Below are 21250 nucleotides of genomic sequence, written 5' to 3' on the forward strand. Positions count from 1 at the left end.
CTTATTTTCCAAAATTCAAAGAAAATATTTATATGAACACTTTTTTTTTTTTTACAGATATATGAAGTTCTATGCTAGGAAAAAGAAAATGTACAGAAGCCCCCGATTTCAATACATGTTTTAAACCCTTACAAACTTAAGCAGTTTTTTTTTAGAGTTGTTTTTTTTTTAACACATCTTAGCTCAATTAGTTCCAATCTATTATATACTCTCTAATATCATATTAAAAAACACTTTTAAAATGAGTACATGTACCATGAACAAAATTGACAAACATAATGATTAGAGTCGGTTTGTTGAGAAGGCATAAACCATGTGACATAATGATTTAAGTCGGTTTGTTGAGAGGGCATAAACCATGTGACTTTTTTACAGTTTTAAAATTACTTATTGTCTTTTTTCATATTTTTTTTTTATTTTAACTTTTTTGTTGTTGTTTGTTGTTGTGTTCATTCATGTTCACTTGAGTGTCTTGGATAATTTTCACACATTGTTTTTATATTTTAGAGGATGTAATCACAGAAGTATATGAAACTATAAAAGCAGGTATTATAAATATTTTGATTCTGCATTGACTTTTTTGACGTTGACTGGAGTTGGACTAGTCCAAATAATTATGACGTCTGGCAAGGCTATTTTATTTTTTTCTGGGACGCCTTCCTAGTCCAAATAATAATTTTTTTCTAGGAAGGCGTCCCAGAAAAAAATTAAAATAGCCTTGCCAGACGTCGTAATTATTTAGACTAGAGTTGGACATACTGCACAATAATTTATTTTCGTGGAATATAATCTTCTGGGTCAAACTTGTTCTTAAGAATCTTTTATTCATTAACCTGAAATTCACCATGATGAACTTGTGCTGATGAATAATTTCGCAATTTGATCTTTAATAGTTATCCCACGATGACGCGGTGTGTCAGTGTAAGATCACCCCGATGGCCGGAGGCCAGAGGGTGATCTAACACGGACACACCAAGTCCGAGTGGGATAACTATTTTACATCCCAGCTGTTTTAGATAATGATTAGACGAAAAACCATTTACAATTCATAAAATCTAGTTTAGAACGCCACACAACCATTATAATATACTTTATACATTACTATATGATTTATACCCTTTTTGACCCCCGAACACGATGAGTAGATATCAAACAATGTCAACTCGCCCCACTGTCCAATCGGCCCAACCTATATCGCCACTTTATGAAAAAAATCGCCCGACTTTTGAAAAAGTGTAAAATCAAACTGAATAATCACTGACAACTCACTTATTGACGAAAAGGGTTTAAACCCCACTGAATAAAGGTCTGCTAACTCGCCCCACTTATAAAAATATCTTGCTTCCTTTAAGTATGTTAAATTACTGATAGTTCGTATCCAGTCGTCCTGGTGTAGTGGTTGTGTCGTGGCTTGATATGCTAAAGGTCTTCAGTTCGAATTTTGATAGATAGTCTTTTCCGTATAATTGTATATAATTAGTCTTTTCCGTATATAATGTATATTTAATTATAAGATTAATAGTGAGGAGCTGGAATGTAATAATAGGGAAATCAGGGAGCTACAATTTGTTTTTTATGGGGAGGAGGATTAGGAATAGGATAAAATTTGAAAAGGACAGGACTAGATACTTAAAAAAAAAATGCAGGATTAACAATAAAATTATTCATAAAAAAAAAGTGTCACGATATAAACTAATTAAAAAAATGAAGGACTGAATAGAGTGAAAAATAAAAAGTTATCCCGCACCTTTTTACCCCAACCCCACTCTTAAGAAGAAATTAAATGATAGCTCCCATAGCGTTTTCATTGTGTACTTATATGTCCCGCATTATAGTAGTAGTGTCGTGCATGTCTTTGTTGTTATTTATAATTGCACATTCAAACCCATTTTCAAAAAACCTCATTAAAGCAAAAAGTATCAATTATTTTAAATGAAGAGTACATGCCATCACTGTATAATATAATATGTCACAATATAATTATGTTATACATTACTTTTCTATCAATTTCAGAAACAAGTTTCACCGAACCGCCTTGTGCTTGTTCATGTAGATCTACAAATAACAAATCAACACAACCAACTGCAACTAGCAAAAATACCACTGTTCATATGTCACCGGAAGAAATACAGGAATCCGTTGACAAGATTGTACGTGAAATCAAAGTAAGCAAAAATTCTACGTCACAGTATAAGCGGAAGTTCAAAAGCGCACCAGACGACAGATTCAGCGCACAAGTTATTGGGATATCTGGCGTTTCAATCGTTGGAATCATCAGTTTGGTCGTTGTTGGTTTTGATTTGAAAAATTTGTATGATGCTTTTGAGACAATGTATCACAGATTGAAGGATCTAAGTAAAACTCGTTCGATTCCATGACTTTATGCTAGATACTGTAGTGTTGTGTGCTGTATATCTTACCGGTAGTTTAGGTAAATTTTTTTTGTTATTTGGGGGTAATTTTTGCATTCGCTTGTTGGTTTGTTTTGAGAATCAGGTAAACAAACAAATTGAAATATTTGAAAACCTCTAGAACAAGAATGTGTCCCAAGTACACAGATCCGCACTATCATTTTCTATGTCAGTGGACTGTGAAAATGGGACAAAATCTCTAATTTGGCATTAAAATTAGAAAGATCATATCGTAGGGAACATGTTTACTAAGATTCAAGTTGATAAGACTTCAACTTCATCAAAAACTACCTCGACCAAAAACTTTAACCTGAAGCGGGACAGACAGAAGGACAGACAAAAAAAAATAGAATAAAATATCTCAGTTTTTGAATAAGTAGTTTAAAAGAGTTGCAGTTCTCTTGTATAATGTAATTAATAATTCTCTGGCATTAGCGACTTATTCTATGGCATATTAAAGATCAAAACTACACAAAAGCTCAGTAGTGTTTATTCAGTATTTTGTTATTGATGCACCTTGAAATTTCCCTTTACTGATTTGATGATACATTTCTCTTCATAAATTGTAAAATATTTCATGAAAATTAGATGCATGCTAGATATTTCTATTTTTGATTTTCTAATGATAACAATGATTTTACTTCTAAACTGTTAAAAAATACTGTTGAAAGTAAAGTATTTAAATAAAGCATATGCTTTGTACTTTTGCCAATCAATCACATGGTAGGATTGGTAAAGATTCTATTATTTGCAATTCAGTGAATTCCTATCAATCTTATTTTTCTTTGTTTTTTTTTCTCTTGCAATTTGCAAGCTTAATGAACATTTGTTTCTTTATGAATTTACAATTTGTCATGTATAAATTTAAAGCAATGACTTGGGACACTTTATTTGTTCCTTTGATATTGTAACACAGTGTCTGTCAGTGGTTATTTTACTTCAGTAAATCAATTGGTTGAATGCATTACTGCCACCATGTTCTTATGTTTGCCACAGATTTTTGTCAAGTCTAACCACAAAGATAGCAAAAAATGAAACTACTAGATAATAGATGAAAAGTTCAGTTCACGTAGATCAATACTGCAACAGACATCTTACAATTAATACTTAAAGTTAAAAGTACATCTTCAGTGGATAATTTCAATGGTATTTTTAGGACTGTAGTAAAACTCTGAATTCAGATCCTAAGCTGTAACAAATTAAAATCAAAAGCTAAAAACACTGATTTTTTTATTTGACTTAAATATTCTGAATCTGAGTTCTTCAACTGCATAGCAAGCAAACAAAATTTTGCACCTTTAATACAAAATGTGCATGTGCATATGCATTCTATATAAAGATAAGTATGGATTTCGTATAAAATGAGATTAAAATATATGCTTATAATATAAGATGTAATACTTTTAGCACTGGCCAGTATATTTTGATCAAAGCTGAGGTATTTGATACTACAAATTCATTGCACATCCAATTTTTTTTCTATCGGCTTTATAACCATAATGAAATTTGACAGTAATTCTAAACAGTTTGCTAGGGCTTAAGCTTTCACTAGCTTGCAACGGTATTTAAGTATCTCCTGCAAAATAAACACTATGATGCAGTATAAACTTTTAAACTATTTTAGACGTAAAAATGAAGAAAAAAAATAGGCCTACACTAGTATTTATCTTCACTCCTTCACATTATGATTAAAGTATCTTTTTAGGAATTTTCAAACTGAAAGAATTTATATTTGTATTAGTTAACCAGTATCATACAATTTCAAAAATCTACTTCACTGTTTATTTTTTCAAACTGAGTATTTTTACACTGTACCGATAATTTAACAGAAACAATTACAAAAATATTTGACATAGAAAAAAGTTGGCAGTTGTTTAGGTAACAAAACAAATTTTATACAGTCTTTTAATTGGAAATGCTTGCTCTCATTTTTGTAGAAACGACAACATACATTGTCAAAAACATTCAAAATAGCTAAAATACACTATATGATATAAAAATGGGTTTTATTACAATAAAATAAGACAAAAAATACAAAAATACAGCACCTAAACTTATAAAATGAAATATAAATGTTTGGATTAAGTCTATATATATCACAATAATACACAATGAAATAAAAATAAAAAGCGTGGTAGATTTGTTCAATCTGTGGTCATGACAACCTACACAAAGCTCAGTATCCATGACAACCTTTTAGGTTACACAAACATTTTAAGATAAGGATTATAAACAAGACAATGTCTCGGATTTGCAATAGGATTCATCACCTTAAACATTGAAATACAAAGTTTTATAATAAAATTAGTTTTAATTTTTTTTTATTGAATTGCCTACCATCATAAGTAAATGGATCTTAACATCCTCTTTGAAACTTCAAACTTTAAGACTTGTTTAAGTTACTTTTCATATTATTTTTTTAATTTCAAATTCAGTACTAACATTTTTGCTTGCAGTCAATCAAGTACTTAAGTGCCTGCAAAGTTAACTCCTGTTACCATTTAAAATAGAAAGTTCAACAATATAAACAGTATCTATGGTAACAAAATACAGGAAATATACATAAAAATATTATTTTTAAAAACAAAAACAGATAGAATGGAGTTGATAATAAAAAGGACACTATCTACAATAAGGTATATCGGCACCTATTTTTGACAATATTAATTACAGCATTATTACAATTAAAATGTCAAAATTCAAACACTTTGACATTCAAATATTTAAAAAAAAAAAATTTTTTACAAAATGATTTTTGCATATTTAACAAAACAAATGAAACACACATTCAATACATTAACAGATCTGCATCACTACCATATAAGAAATTAAATAAAACTTAGTGGCATGAACAAGATAGCTAACTTGTTTCCTGTACGTAACTTGCATGCATTCTGAAAACCATTCACTGTTATAATCATATAATATCATTCAATGTACACGAAATGTGTAATTTTAAAAGCTGGTTCACTTCATCCATAAAATTTACTAATTTGCCATCCTTTTGAAAATTATTGGCACAAATAACAATTCAATGAGCTTTTATTCTCTTTTAACTACCACCACTGGATATAAATTTATATTTATGAAAGCTTCAAAGCTATGAAAAATTGAAGCAATTTTATTCATAAGGAATTTATTTTGTATCTTTGAAATCATTTGATTGGATCAACCATCAACCATCCACGCCATCTAAGTATTCCAAAATATGGCAGACAATTTGTTCACATTAACAAGATCACACATGCACATTAACAAATATTAACAGATTTTTACACTCTTATAAAAAAATCATGTCATTTAACAAATTTAGCTACATGGGCGCACATTGAATCCTCTAACAGCATCTTCTGGAGCACGTAATGGCCCTTTGTCCATGAAATAAATATCATAAATACAACCGCTAAAGGTTTCTTTATATCTATTGGATGTCATTGTTTCTACTGAAGGTACTCCTCCTAAAAAAAGAAAGATTAATTAAATAACCTAAATCATGCTAATGTTAACCCATTTTCATTTTATTTAATTGAAGAGGGTTTTATTCAAGAAAATATCTGTTGGTGCAAGATTTATAACTTACTAGAACACACCCGCGAAATCGCGGGCATTCAGAGCGTAGTTTAAAGTATGTAAAGTGTTGTTGGAAGAATTTTGTAAAATATTGAATGAATGGAGAATTTCAGCAAAAGTATCATAAGTCATAGGTTATTGGGGACAGGAAAATGTTTTTTTTTTTTTATCCCTCCTCCTTTATTTCCAAAATTCTGAATTTTTGGTTTTCTATCAATTTCAATATGAACATACATTTAGTATATATTATGACAATTTAAGTAAGGAGTCTGTAATTCAGTGGTTGTCGTTTGTTTGTGTTACATACTTGTTTTTCGTTCATTTTTTGTACATAAATAAGGCCGCTAGTTTTCAAGTTTGAATTGTTTTACATTGTCATTTCGGTGCCTTTTAAAGCTAAGTATGCGGTATGGGCTTTGCTCGTTGCTGAAGGCCGTACGGTGACCTATAGTTGTTAATTTCTGTGTCATTTTGGTCTCTTGTGGACGGAGTTGTCTCAACATGGCAATCATACCAGATCTTCTTTTTTTTGTAATCAATGAATTTTGTAAAAGATTAAATGATTCGAAAATTTCAGAAAAGGTATCAAAAGTTCACATGAATAATTTTTGCGCTTATCTGTATATTATGAACATTCATTACTGTATAAATAAAGAGTATTTTCTTTCAATTCTAAGTTTAATAATCGATCCATGGTGGTCATTGATATAGTATTCAGACCCTCTCTATTTAATAAACTCTGTGACCGCCGTGGATAGTAAACTTGAAAATGATAGCAGATAGAATTCTGAAAATACACTTCTTTATTCGTAGAATATGTATGTTCAAAGTATACAGAAAAACGTAAACCGGAAGTCTAATCTGACTTAAAATTTCGGCCAATGACGGGACAATATCCGGATGCCTTTTTTTCCTTGTTTTTCTCCAAAAATAACTCAATCTGAATAATCATAAGAATGAATGACAAATGCGACTATGTATGTTACCTATAGAACACAGAGGCATGATGATTAATTTGTTGTGGAAGGAAGAGAAGCGACACACAAAATGAGGTCTTCTCGTTTAATAGTATAGATGATAACTTAATACCAGCTATTTACATCAGGGATACAGGATATTTTTTTTTGTTTGTAGGATGTTATTTTTATAGATGTCATTACTGATTTTTAAACAAAAAAGTATTTAAATCTTAAAAATATTTGAAATCTGGATTTAAAAAAAAATTAAAATTAGTTCAATGATTTGTTGGTGTTTCATACAGCATGGCATGAACTTTCCTAAATAAATAAAACTAATGTCTGGATATTATTTTTTTTTAAATTCATCTGGGTTTACCAAGCTTTGATAGAAGTAAATTTGGTGCACTATTCTAAAGATAGTTTATACAACCCTATAATATTCCTAAAGAAACATTCAATACTTATAATTACATTACGATTTCTATAAAGTTTTTCTTTTTTCACCTGTACACTTCATAATGTATGCTCATGTCATTACATAATTATATCAACATAAACCTGTCATTGATTTTTCAATATGATTTGTTTTTCTGTTTTCTTAATTGCTGAACAAGCTTAAGATAGAAGTGTACAAGTTGGTGAACTATTTTTTCTTGTTGTTCTGCCTTTTGTAAATCCCTAAACGTATATTGTTTCTAGGTGAGTATAGTACGCATTTTAAACTCCAAAAAGTAGTTGGTAGAGAGGTGTGTATGGCTATAGACAGTTTTTGATATGTTGCTAAATTATTCTTTTGAGGAGTTCTTCACACAATGAACTTACCTATATAAAGATTACTGCCTGCATTAAGCATCTGAAGTATTCCTTGTGAGGTACCCTCAACTACAGTTTCTTGTTTGTCATCAATCTTTAGTGTACCCTGACGTCCCAATCTGTCAAAAAATATGCATTCAGTATTAAACGCAAGAGGAATGGGTTCAATGGACACAGATGTAAACAACTGGAAGAAGACTATATAAGTTTGATTAACTTGTGTCTCATCCCTTTTGCATATTTAAGTAATGACTTTGTAAACAAACCAAAAATTCAGCAACTTTCATGTTTATAAAGGAGCATAACTGGTGAATCGTAAAAGTGATGTCACCACATTTTGAACTTGAACTGTGTTTTGTGATAATAAGCATTGTGTATAAGTTTCATAACATTTGTTTGGGGCAAACTAAAGCAATAAGCAAAAATGAAAAAAAAAAAAATTATTATTATAAAGGGGTACAACTGATGAACGGTAAAGCAATACCACTCAATTTGAACTTGATCTATGTTTTATGGTAATAAGCATTGTGAATAAATGCTAAAACATTCGGTTGAGGCAAACTAAAATTAGACAACGGAAGCAAATTTTGAGGATATACTCTAGGGACAGCCAGGACCGATAAGGGTAACATTTTATGTCCTCTTAGCCTAGTGGAGGAGGAATAAAAAAGTTGCTGTTTATTGAACCCTTCAATCCATAAGTTATGCCCTTTTTTAGGCATTATAAACAATTGTTTATCCTCAGTTACATATGAAAAAACTGTGTTGTCAGCAAATATGTTCCTTCTGTAAGAAAGAAAGACTATGGAAATGTGAAACAAATTCTGCTATAATATCTTTCCCTCATGGAACAAATACTGTAGCATTTCTATAGGTGTTCAAAATTGTTCTCTCATTTGATACTGATATGATAAGGCCAAGTAAAAATATATGTGTGGTTCCAGTTACCCTACCTACCATACTTTTAACAATAGCCTACCCTTAAGATATTTTTGTCATTTTTCATTAAGCTCTGATAAAGTCAGAATGTTGCTCCCATTAGGCTCAATGTAAAAAAAATGTAAAATAAAAAAAATCCCTACCTACCAATCTACCCATGTCTTATTTTAAGATGTAACTGGAACCACACATATTATTTATTTGGCCTAAAGGTACTTCATGAGAGAGAGTATAGTTGAAATTTGTTCTAAATTCTTATCACATTAAAAATATTCATTACCTTGTAACTTCAATGGTATGGCCATAGCCATCATTTACTTTCTGTAATGACCTAATTACTGCTGGTCCACTTCCAAGGTCATAACTGAAATGTAAATAAAAAGTAAAATCACAAAAATACTGAACTCAGAGGAAAATCCAATCAGAAAGTCCATAATCACATGACAAAATCAAATGACAAAACACAAAAAAAACAAATGGAGAAGAACTGTCATATTCCTGACTTGGTACGGGCATTTTCAAATGTAAAAAATGGTGGATTGAACCTGGTTTTATAGCGCTAAACCTCTCACTTGTACGACAGTCGCATCAAATTTAATTATAACAGATTCAAACAAAGTTACAATAAAAATTAACTAGAGGCTCTAAAGAGCCTGTGTCGCTCACCTTGGTCTATGTGAATATTAAACAATGGACACAGATGGATTCATGACAAAATTGTGTTTTGGTGATGGTGATGTGTTTGTAGATCTTACTTTACTAAAAATTCTTGCTGCTTACAATTATCTCTATCTATAACAGTACTTTCTGTGGAAAATGTTATTGAAAATCTTCAAATTTTAAGAAAATTGTTAAAAATTGACTATGAAGGGCAATAACTCCTTAGTGGGTCAATTGACTATTTTGGTCATACTGACTTATTTTTAGTTCTTACTTTGCTGTACATTATTGCTGTTTACAGTTTATCTCTATCTATAATAATATTCAAGATAATAACAAAAAAACAGCAAAATGTCCTCAAAATTACCAATTCAGGGGCAGCAACCTAACAACCGATTATCCGATTCATCTGAAAATTCCAGGGCAGATAGATCATGACCTGATCAACAATTTTACTTCCTCTCAGATTTGCTCTAAATGCTTTGGTTTTTGAGTTATAAGCCAAAAACTGCATTTTACCCCCATGTTCTATTTTTAGCCATGGCGGCCATCTTGGTTTGTTGGCCGAGTTACCGGACACATTTTTTAAACTAGATACCCCAATGATGATTATGGCTAAGTTTGGTTAAATTTGGCCCAGTAGTTTCAGAGGAGAAGATTTTTCTAAAAGATTACTAAGATTTACGGAAAATGGTTAAAAATTGACTATAAAGGGCAATAACTCCTAAAGTGGTCAACTGACCATTTTGGTCATGTTGACTTATTTGTAGATCTTACTTTGCTGAACATTATTGCTGTTACAGTTTATCTCTATCTATAATAATATTCAAGATAATAACCAAAAACAGCAAAATTTCTTTAAAATTACCATTTCAGGGGCAGCAACCCAACAACGGAATGTCCGATTCATCTGAAAATTTCAGGGCAGATAGATCTTGACCTGATGAACAATTTTACCCCGATGTCAGATTTGCTCTAAATGCTTTGGTTTTTGAGTTATAAGCCAAAAACTGCATTTTACCCCTATGTTCTATTTTTAGCCATGGCGGCCATCTTGGTTGGTTGGGCGGGGCATCGGACACATTTTTTTAACTAGATACCCCAATGATGATTATGGCCAAGTTTGGTTAAATTTGGCCCAGTAGTTTCAGAGTAGAAGATTTTTCTAAAAGATTACTAAGATTTACGAAAAAATGGTTAAAAATTGACTATTAAGGGCAATAACTCCTAAAGTAGTCAACTGACCATTTTGGTCATGTTGACTTATTTGTAGATCTTACTTTGCTTAACATTATTGCTGTCTACAGTTTATCTCTATCTATAATAATATTCAAGATAATAACCAAAAACAGCAAAATTTCCTTAAAATTACCATTTCAGGGGCAGCAACCCAACAACGAAATATCCGATTCATCTGAAAATTTCAGGGCAGATAGATCTTGACCTGATGAACAATAATACCCCGATGTCAGATTTGCTCTAAATGCTTTGGTTTTTGAGTTATAAGCCAAAAACTGCATTTTACCCCTATGTTCTATTTTTAGCCATGGCGGCCATCTTGGTTGGTTGGGCGGGGCATCGGACACATTTTTTTAACTAGATACCCCAATGATGATTATGGCCAAGTTTGGTTAAATTTGGCCCAGTAGTTTCAGAGTAGAAGATTTTTCTAAAAGATTACTAAGATTTACGAAAAAATGGTTAAAAATTGACTATTAAGGGCAATAACTCCTAAAGTAGTCAACTGACCATTTTGGTCATGTTGACTTATTTGTAGATCTTACTTTGCTTAACATTATTGCTGTCTACAGTTTATCTCTATCTATAATAATATTCAAGATAATAACCAAAAACAGCAAAATTTCCTTAAAATTACCATTTCAGGGGCAGCAACCCAACAACGAAATATCCGATTCATCTGAAAATTTCAGGGCAGATAGATCTTGACCTGATGAACAATAATACCTCTGTCAGATTTGCTCTAAAGGCTTTGGTTTTTGAGTTATAAGCCAAAAACTGCATTTTACCCCTATGTTCTATTTTTAGCCATGGCGGCCATCTTGGTTGGTTGGCCGGGTCACCGGACACATTTTTTAAACTAGATACCCCAATGATGATTGTGGCCAAGTTTGGTTAAATTTGGCCCAGTAGTTTCAGAGGAGAAGATTTTTGTAAAAGTTAACGCAGGACGACGATGACGACGGACGCCAAGTGATGAGAAAAGCTCACTTGGCCTTTCGGCCAGGTGAGCTAAAAACCAATTCTTCAGAGAACAATTGAAGGTCTTTCCACCTCGATAATTAGAATAAAATTTAGAAAAAGATGTTAGAAAGGGTCACTCCTTGTTGATGTAATTTGGTACCTCAACTGATATAGAAAAATAAGATTAATAGGTATATGCAGAAGACTTAATTGTTTTATAATGAACAAAAACAAATCTTAAGCAAAGGTCAAAATCTAGAACGTCAAGTTGACATAGGTCAGTGATCTCAAATCAAAAGACCCAGGTCAATCACTTGTATGGTTGTAGAGAAATATCGATTTCAAATACAAAAGGAGACAAAACTCCTAAAAGGGTTGACCAAAACACTTCGACTTAAATGGGTTGAAGTTGCCCCTTGTTGTAAACAGTAATTTGGCAAACACATCGTATCATTAACTGTTACAGTTTCTTTTGAATAACGATAACAAGAAAAATTCAAAATTTATAACATGACCTTGACCTTTGACCTTGACCTCAATTTCAAGGTCATGGATCAGTGAACTCAAATTAGAAGGTCCGAGGTCAATCACTTGTATGGTTGTGGAGAAATAATGATTTCAAATACATAAGGGGAGAAAACTCCTATAAGGGTTAACCAAAACACTTCGACTGAATAAGTTGAAGTTGCGCCTTATTGTAAACAGTTATTTTGCAAACATATCATATCATTAACTGTTACAGTTTCTTTTGAATAACGATAACAAGCAAAATTCAAAATTTATAACATGACCTTGACCTTTGACCTTGACCTCAATTTCCTTTATATGGACCAAGGACTTCATATCAAAAGACTGTAGGCCTCTACAACTTATACTGTATGAATTAACCCAACATATCGTTTATTTAAAATTTTCAAAGGGAAATGACTCCCATAAGATGTCTTCTGATCACCTCAGTCAAAGTAAAACAAATCATTCTTAAGAGTAGACAAACAATTTGGTGAAAACAGTTCGTAAAAATCTTATACGGTTTAAGAGATATAGCGATAACAAGAAAAAGGGGACGCGGGGAGATAACTCCTATAAGAATAAGTGTTCAGTCACACAGGGTGAGTTTTGAAACCTCCATTACGGAACAACATCGTTGGCCAAACATCCATTCGATATGTTGTAAAACAAAAAAGCATCTCAGACGGCAGAAGAAAAAAAAAAAAATAATCAGAAGAAAAACAAAAGGTCTTTCCACGAAAAGTGGAAAGACCTAATTATTAGACCAAAGCACCTTTATATTGACCAACCAGGGCACAGCTTTATACAACAGCAGAGGTTGAACCCTGAACGGTTGGGGCAAGTATGGACACAACATTCAAGTTGGATTCAGCTCTAAATTTGGATTGTGATTAAATAGTTGACACAGCATAGGTTTCTGACACAGAATGAATGTGGTCTAATGAACTTAAAAAAATTTTTTGGCCTTTGAGCAATTCACTTTGCTGTTGAATATTAATCCTCTCACAAAAATGTTTGAAGAAATTTTCTTTTTATTTATGAAATCTGAAATGAGAAAAATTTAACCCCCCCCCCCCCTTTTTTTTCACATCCCCCTTTCCCTTTTTTCAAAACTGATCTCAATTTCAATTTCTAATGGAGTTTGCAACAATAACCACTCATTTAAATACATCATAAAATATTAAAATGTAAAATAAAGTGCTTGTTATCACTGAATGGTAAAGATTGTTTTAATTTATCAGTTGGTAGTAAAAGTGAATATACATTGTATATTGTATAAAACAATGATTTAAGTTGATTCAATTACTATTCTGGACAAAGAAAGATAACTCCAATTGAAAATATCTTGCTATTGCACAATATTGTGCAATTAGATATTTCTTGCTATTGCAAACTACTGTGCAATTGAAAATATTTGCTTTTGCACAATACTGTGCAATTGAAGATTTCTTGCTATTGCGCAATACTGTGCAATTGAACATTTCTTGCTACTGCACAATACTGTGCAATTGAAGATTTCTTGCTATTGCTAAATACTGTGCAATTGAAAATTTCTTGCTATTGCACAATACTTAATATAATAATTTTGGATCCTGATTTGAACCAACTTGAAAACTGGGCCCATAATCAAATTCCAAGTACATGTTTAGATTCAGCATATCAAAAAAGCCCAAGAATTCAATTTTTGTTAAAATCAAACTTAGTTTAATTTTGGACCCTTTGGACTTTAATGTAGACCAATTTGAAAACTGGACCAAAAATTAAGAATCTACATACACAGTTAGATTTGGCATATCAAAGAACCTCAATTATTCAATTTTTGATGAAATCTAACAAAGTTTAATTTTGGACCCCGATTTGGACCAACTTAACTGGGCCAATAATCAAAAATCTAAGTACATTTTTAGATTCAACATATTAAAGAATCCCAAGGATTCAATTTTTGTTAAAATCAAACTATGTTTAATTTTGGACCCTTTGGACCTTAATGTAGACCAATTTGAAAACGGGACCAAAAATTAAGAATCTACATACACAGTTAGATTTAGCATATCAAAGAACCCCAATTATTCAATTTTTGATGACATCAAACAAAGTTCAATTTTGGACTCTTTGGGCCCCTTATTCCTAAACTGTTGGGACCAAAACTCCCAAAATCAAACCCAACCTTCCTTTTATGGTCATAAACCTTGTGTTTAAATTTCATAGATTTCTATTTACTTATACTCAAGTTATGGTGCAAAAACCAAGAATAATGCTTATTTGGGCCCCTTTTTGGCCCCTAATTCCTAAACTGTTAGGACCTCAACTCCCAAAATCAATCCCAACCGTCCTTTTGTGATCATAAACCTTGTGTTTAAATTTCACTGATTTCTATTTACTTATACTAAAGTTATTGTGCGAAAACCAAGAATAATGCTTATTTGGATCCTTTTTTGGCCCCTTATTCCTAAACTGTTAAAAACAAAACTCCCAAAATCAAGCCCAACCTTCATTTTGTGGTCATAAACCTTGTGTCAAAATGTCATAGATTTCTTTTCACTTAAACTAAAGTTATAGCGCGAAAACCAAGAAAATGCTTATTTGGGCCCTTTTTGGCCCCTAATTCCTAAAATGTTGGGACCAAAACTCCCAAAATCAATCCCAACCTTCCTTTTGTGGTTAAAAACCTTGTGTTTAAATTTCACTGATTTCTATTTACTAATACTAAAGTTATTGTGCGAAAACCAAGAATAATGCTTATTTGGGCCCCTTATTCCTAAACTGTTGAAACCAAAACTCCCAAAATCATTCCCAACCTTCCTTTTGTGGTCATAAACCTTGTGTCAAAATTTCATAGATTTCTATTCACTTAAACTAAAGTTATAGTGCGAAAACCAAGAAAATGTTTATTTGGGCCCTTTTTGGCCCCTAATTCCTAAAATGTTGGGACCAAAACTCCCAAAATCAATCCCAACCTTCCTTTTGTGGTCATAAACCTTGTGTCAAAATTTCATCGATTTCTATTCACTTTTACTTAAGTAAGAGTGCGAAAACTAATAGTATTCGGATGACGACGACGACGCAAGGCGACGACGCCAACGTGATAGCAATATACGACGAAAAATTAAAAAACTTTAACCTTAAGTGGGAAAGACTATATACAAACAAACCAGGAAACAAACACACAGACATAAACTTTAACCTTAAGTGGGACAGACTATATACAAACAACCCAGTAAACAAACACACAGACAGAAACTTTAACCTTAAGTGGGACAGACTATATACAAACAAACCAGGAAACAAACACACAGACAGACACTTTAACCTTAAGTGGGACAGACTATATACAAACAACCCAGTAAACAAACACACAGACAGAAACTTTAACCTTAAGTGGGACAGACTATATACAAACAAACCAGGAAACAAACACACAGACAGAAACTTTAACCTTAAGTGGGACAGACTATATACAAACAACCCAGTAAACAAACACACAGACAGAAACTTTAACCTTAAGTGGGACAGACTATATACAAACAACCCAGTAAACAAACACACAGACAGAAACTTTAACCTTAAGTGGGACAGACTATATACAAACAACCCAGTAAACAAACACACAGACAGAAACTTTAACCTTAAGTGGGACAGACTATATACAAACAAACCAGGAAACAAACACACAGACAGAAACTTTAACCTTAAGTGGGACAGACTATATACAAACAAACCAGGAAACAAACACACAGACAGACACTTTAACCTTAAGTGGGACAGACTATATACAAACAACCCAGTAAACAAACACACAGACAGAAACTTTAACCTTAAGTGGGACAGACTATATACAAACAACCCAGTAAACAAACACACAGACAGAAACTTTAACCTTAAGTGGGACAGACTATATACAAACAAACCAGGAAACAAACACACAGACAGACACTTTAACCTTAAGTGGGACAGACTATATACAAACAACCCAGTAAACAAACACACAGACAGAAACTTTAACCTTAAGTGGGACAGACTATATACAAACAACCCAGTAAACAAACACACAGACAGAAACTTTAACCTTAAGTGGGACAGACTATATACAAACAAACCAGGAAACAAACACACAGACAGAAAAGCATAATTCCACTAGATGGGGCATAAAAATAAACTTTAATTGCTTATATCCATGTCATTTGAACTCTTGTCTCATTAGTAATCATACCACATCTCCCTATTTCAATATATAGTCAAAAACGAGAAGTATATTTTAAAATATAAAATGTAATGAAGGAATTTCAAGAGAATTACTTATATTTAATTATGGATTTTTCCCCTGTTGAATCCATATTATTCTGGCATTTTCAGTATCCAAAATTATAGAAAATTAAAGGACATTTTGTACCCAGAAAATATAATAAAATGGAAAATGGAAATGGGGAATGTGTCAAAGAGACAACAACCTGACCATAGAACATACAACAGCAGAAGGTCACCAATAGGTCGTCAATGAAGCGAGAAAATTCCAAACCCGGAGGCTTCCGGCCCCTAAACAAACATATGTGAAATTGTCTTTTCCTTAAAAAGAGCAATATTAACAATCCAAGTTAATTATTGTAAAATCAGAAATTATTGAGTGCATTTCTTATTGCCATTATTCAAGGGACAAAAATGAGAGTTTAATTAATGCGATATGAAAAGCCCTCTAGAGGTTTTGTTTATGTAATTTATTTAGTATCAACTTGAAATAAAACTTTGAACTTGATTTCGAAAAAATATGCATAAAGGTCTATGTTTCAGTTATAAGAATGTGAGTTCTTATCATTGCGATACTCACCCTGTCGCGTTATTCACATCAATAAAAAACTTGCAATAATTTCTGAATTTACAGTATAAGATGAGCATGACTGTCTACCTGAATTGAAATATTAATTTGTCAAATACAAAATTAATTCGGACTTGAAAAACTACAAAGCTTTGGTACATTACCTATATTCTATAAATCCATCTTTAAGACCAACTGATACATAGTCCTTTGACCGACTAATGCCTCCTGCAGGAGAAGCCTGGCCCTGGTAAAATATTAGACCATTAGGTTCTGTGGTCCTGATGGTCACTTTGACAATCTGTTTGTTCTCTGTCTGGGTCAAGAAAGATTTGTCGAACTCCAAAAATCCATCGCCTGTAACAGTGATCTTTTCTCCAAGTGGGGTTGCTGTTGAGATGATATAAAAGACAAATTCTAAAATATTTAAGAGGGTACCCAACACTTTGACTTAAGGATGTACTTAGATGAGGTTTAGGAATTTGTGTTGAAAGTGCAGACTCCTTGGTTTTTTCTCTGCAATACAGGGTAAAATATTTTGCCCCATAACATGCATCCTCTTTTTATACAAGACTTCAAACGCATAAAAAAATGTCATTTACCAAAATTTAAGCCAGTTCTATGTCCCTTTTCTTTCAATTCAATACCCAAATTATACCAGTGCGAATACACATATAAGGTAAAAGTCTAAGTCAGCTTTTCCCCGCCATTTAAAAAAAAAATCAAATATCTTGAAAAAGGAGCCCCATAACCGAGAAGTTTGACAAAAACATATTTTGATCAATAAGATGCTTGATTTCTCTTTTCTAAAAATAGTATATGTAATTGAAATGTTCAGTTGATTTTTTTTAGAGTAAACTTCTCTAAGTGTTCTGTATCCCCTTTATACATTATCTTAAGACAACTCAAAACTGTTGTTTGGTAATAAACATTGACTGCTATTGAGCTATGATGTTACTAATTACACCATCCAATCAAAATTTACATAACATACCAAATTGCATTTGAACCTAATACTGTAGGTATAAAATACTTACTGCCTTCACAATGAACACCAATATAACCGAGTGGACAGTCACATCTGTATCCATCAGCAGTTATACTACATGGGGCGTTATTTTGACATGGCTGCTTGGTGATGCATACATTTATCTGGGTCTCACAATTCTTTCCTGGAAATAAAAACATCAAGTTTTTATATAGTTACTTTCTTGAGAGATAAACGATACTAAAGGGACATCCAAACTCATTTAATGAAGAAAAAAATACAACACTTTAAAAGGCAAAAAGTGAACAAAGATCAAAAGTCAAACAACAGTTTACAAAACACAACATAGAAAACCAAAGACTGAGCAATATGAACTCCACCCAAATACAGGGTGATAGAAGTTACATTGTAATTGAAGTTATTTATACAAAAGAACACTCAAACTATGGATTCTTCTTTTTTTCCATGTGAGGCCAAATATACTAAAAAAGTCAAAAGCATAAATGACATGTTAAAGCAACATTGTGATATGTTGATAGCTTGATTCAACGTTCACATGACAGGTGATGCAAAGCAGGAGACACTTCAATTACCCTGTCTTGTTCCTCTCACAGGGCATGTAAAGCAGGAGACACTTTAATTACCCTGTCTTGTTCCTCTCACAGGGCATGCAAAGCAGGAGACACTTTAATTACCATGTCTTGTTCCTTTCACAGGGCATGCAAAGCAGAAGACACTTTAATTACTCTGTCTTTTTCCTTTCACAGGGCATGCAAAGTAGGAGACACTTTAATTACCCTGTCATGTTCCTTTCACAGGGCATGCAAAGTAGGAGACACTTTAATTATCCTGTCTTGTTCCTTTCACAGGGCATACAAAGCAGGAGACACTTTAATTACCCTGTCTTGTTCCTTTCACAGGGCATGCAAAGTAGGAGACACTTTAATTACCCTGTCATGTTCCTTTCACAGGGCATGCAAAGTAGGAGACACTTTAATTATCCTGTCTTGTTCCTCTCACAGGCCATGCAAAGTAGGAGACACTTTAATTACCCTGTCTTGTTCCTTTCACAGGGCATACAAAGCAGGAGACACTTTAATTACCCTGTCTTGTTCCTTTCACAGGGCATGTAAAGCAGGAGACACTTTAATTACCCTGTCTTGTTCCTTTCACAGGGCATGTAAAGCAGGAGACACTTTAATTACCCTGTCTTGTTCCTTTCACAGGGCATACAAAGCAGGAGACACTTTAATTACCTCGACTTGTTTCTTTCACAGGGCATACAAAGCAGGAGACACTTTAATTACTCTGTCTTTTTCCTTTCACAGGGCATGCAAAGTAGGAGACACTTTAATTACCCTGTCATGTTCCTTTCACAGGGCATGCAAAGTAGGAGACACTTTAATTATCCTGTCTTGTTCCTTTCACAGGGCATGCAAAGCAGAAGACACTTTAATTACTCTGTCTTTTTCCTTTCACAGGGCATGCAAAGTAGGAGACACTTTAATTACCCTGTCATGTTCCTTTCACAGGGCATGCAAAGTAGGAGACACTTTAATTATCCTGTCTTGTTCCTTTCACAGGGCATACAAAGCAGGAGACACTTTAATTACCCTGTCTTGTTCCTTTCACAGGGCATGCAAAGTAGGAGACACTTTAATTACCCTGTCATGTTCCTTTCACAGGGCATGCAAAGTAGGAGACACTTTAATTATCCTGTCTTGTTCCTCTCACAGGCCATGCAAAGTAGGAGACACTTTAATTACCCTGTCTTGTTCCTTTCACAGGGCATACAAAGCAGGAGACACTTTAATTACCCTGTCTTGTTCCTTTCACAGGGCATGTAAAGCAGGAGACACTTTAATTACCCTGTCTTGTTCCTTTCACAGGGCATGTAAAGCAGGAGACACTTTAATTACCCTGTCTTGTTCCTTTCACAGGGCATACAAAGCAGGAGACACTTTAATTACCTCGACTTGTTTCTTTCACAGGGCATACAAAGCAGGAGACACTTTAATTACCTCGACTTGTTCCTTTCACAGGGCATGCAAAGTAGGAGACACTTTAATTACCCTGTCTTGTTCCTTTCACAGGGCATGAGCAGGAGACACTTTAATTACCCTGTCTTGTTCCTCTCACAGGGCATGGACCTCTGTTTACATTTTTTAGTTGTTTATTTTGATTTTAAGTTCTTTTAAAATAGATTTATAAGTTTTGAAAATTGATTAACTACTTTTGTCTTGAAGAAGGTTCACAAAGGGTCATTATTGTTCTTACAATTCTTTGAAATCTAACTTCAGTATTAATGGTAAACACTTAAAATGACAAGATGTGCAAAAGTATCTGATACAAACTCTGATACATTATAACACTTAAGATATCATTATAACTTCACTAATACCAACTCTGACACATTATATGACTTATGATAGCTTCAATTTTTGTATTCAATCAAAAAACAAAATTGCCAAAATAGCCTCATTTTGTTATCATAACCATAAAGTATAATGAGCAGCAGTTTTACTCAAAATGAGATTTTTTTTTGTTACAAAATGTCTAACACATTTATATTGAGAAGTTATAGTTTGGGGTAAAGCTCTAACCAATAAAAGATTTAATTTTGCCAATGGTATCGAAAAATAGAAACTTCACAGAAAACTAAATCTTGAAATTCCTGACCTGTGAATTTTGTAGGACAAACACATCTGTACTCCAAAGATGAAAGTCTTTCACAAGTTCCACCATTCAAACATGGTCGACGATTACAGATGTTTCTCTCCCCACAATCTTGTACATTGTATGTCTCCACAGCTGAACCAATCAAATCTACTTGTTTGGAATTAATAGTTACCTGTTAAAATGAAGACAAAATAACAAAGTAAAAATATGTAATCAGATTTCTTGAAACACATAAACACTAGTGTTTTCTCTCAGAAATTTGTACTTTTTTTTTTATTATTTTGATTCAAACATTTTCAGCCCATACATATATGGTAAAATCTAAATTTAAATTTAACAGAAAAATTTCAACATGAACTTCAGGACCCTGATCACATAACAACTCATAATCTGAACTCTTGAACCCTGACCACAAGACAACTCACATTATAACCTCTTTACATGTATGTACCTCTGATCACATGACAACTCACCTCAGCCACACAGCCGACCAGACCATCAGTGATTCCAAGATTTTGTGGTAGTTTATTATCTGAGTCAGTTCCTCCAATATATAACATGGTTCTTAGATCCAAACCAATTGTAGTTCCAGGTGATGCAGCTAAAAATGAAGTCAAATAGTGTAAATGTCATTTTTAAAACAAATTGATTACCCTCCTTCTTTAATTGACATTTTAAAGGGAAGTTATTGACCATATGTTTTAAAATG

General features: G+C 32.9%; 1 protein-coding gene and 1 long non-coding RNA gene across 8 annotated transcripts in view; one reads left to right on the forward strand and one right to left on the reverse strand.

Annotated features, from left to right (window-relative positions):
• Positions 1-203: 203 nt before the first annotated feature.
• On the forward strand, positions 204-3602 carry LOC143057182 (uncharacterized). The gene is made up of 2 exons (XR_012972658.1): positions 204-546; positions 2014-3602. It is a non-coding gene; the product is annotated as an uncharacterized LOC143057182 (long non-coding RNA).
• Positions 2886-21250, reverse strand: part of LOC143057180 (basement membrane-specific heparan sulfate proteoglycan core protein-like) — a 188417-nt gene continuing 170052 nt past the window's right edge. For all 7 annotated transcript variants that reach the window (XM_076230436.1, XM_076230440.1, XM_076230437.1 and 4 more), the window contains 7 exons: positions 21015-21142; positions 20542-20713; positions 17912-18046; positions 17039-17264; positions 8973-9056; positions 7763-7872; positions 2886-5869 (listed from right to left, as the gene is read on the reverse strand). In XM_076230436.1, the coding sequence (XP_076086551.1) occupies positions 5721-5869; positions 7763-7872; positions 8973-9056; positions 17039-17264; positions 17912-18046; positions 20542-20713; positions 21015-21142 (1004 nt within the window). In that variant the 3' untranslated portion in view covers positions 2886-5720. The remainder of the gene's footprint in view (positions 5870-7762; positions 7873-8972; positions 9057-17038; positions 17265-17911; positions 18047-20541; positions 20714-21014; positions 21143-21250) is intronic.

The sequence above is a fragment of the Mytilus galloprovincialis genome, chromosome 13 (genome assembly GCF_965363235.1).
Source record: "Mytilus galloprovincialis chromosome 13, xbMytGall1.hap1.1, whole genome shotgun sequence".
Taxonomy (NCBI): Eukaryota; Metazoa; Mollusca; class Bivalvia; order Mytilida; family Mytilidae; genus Mytilus; species Mytilus galloprovincialis.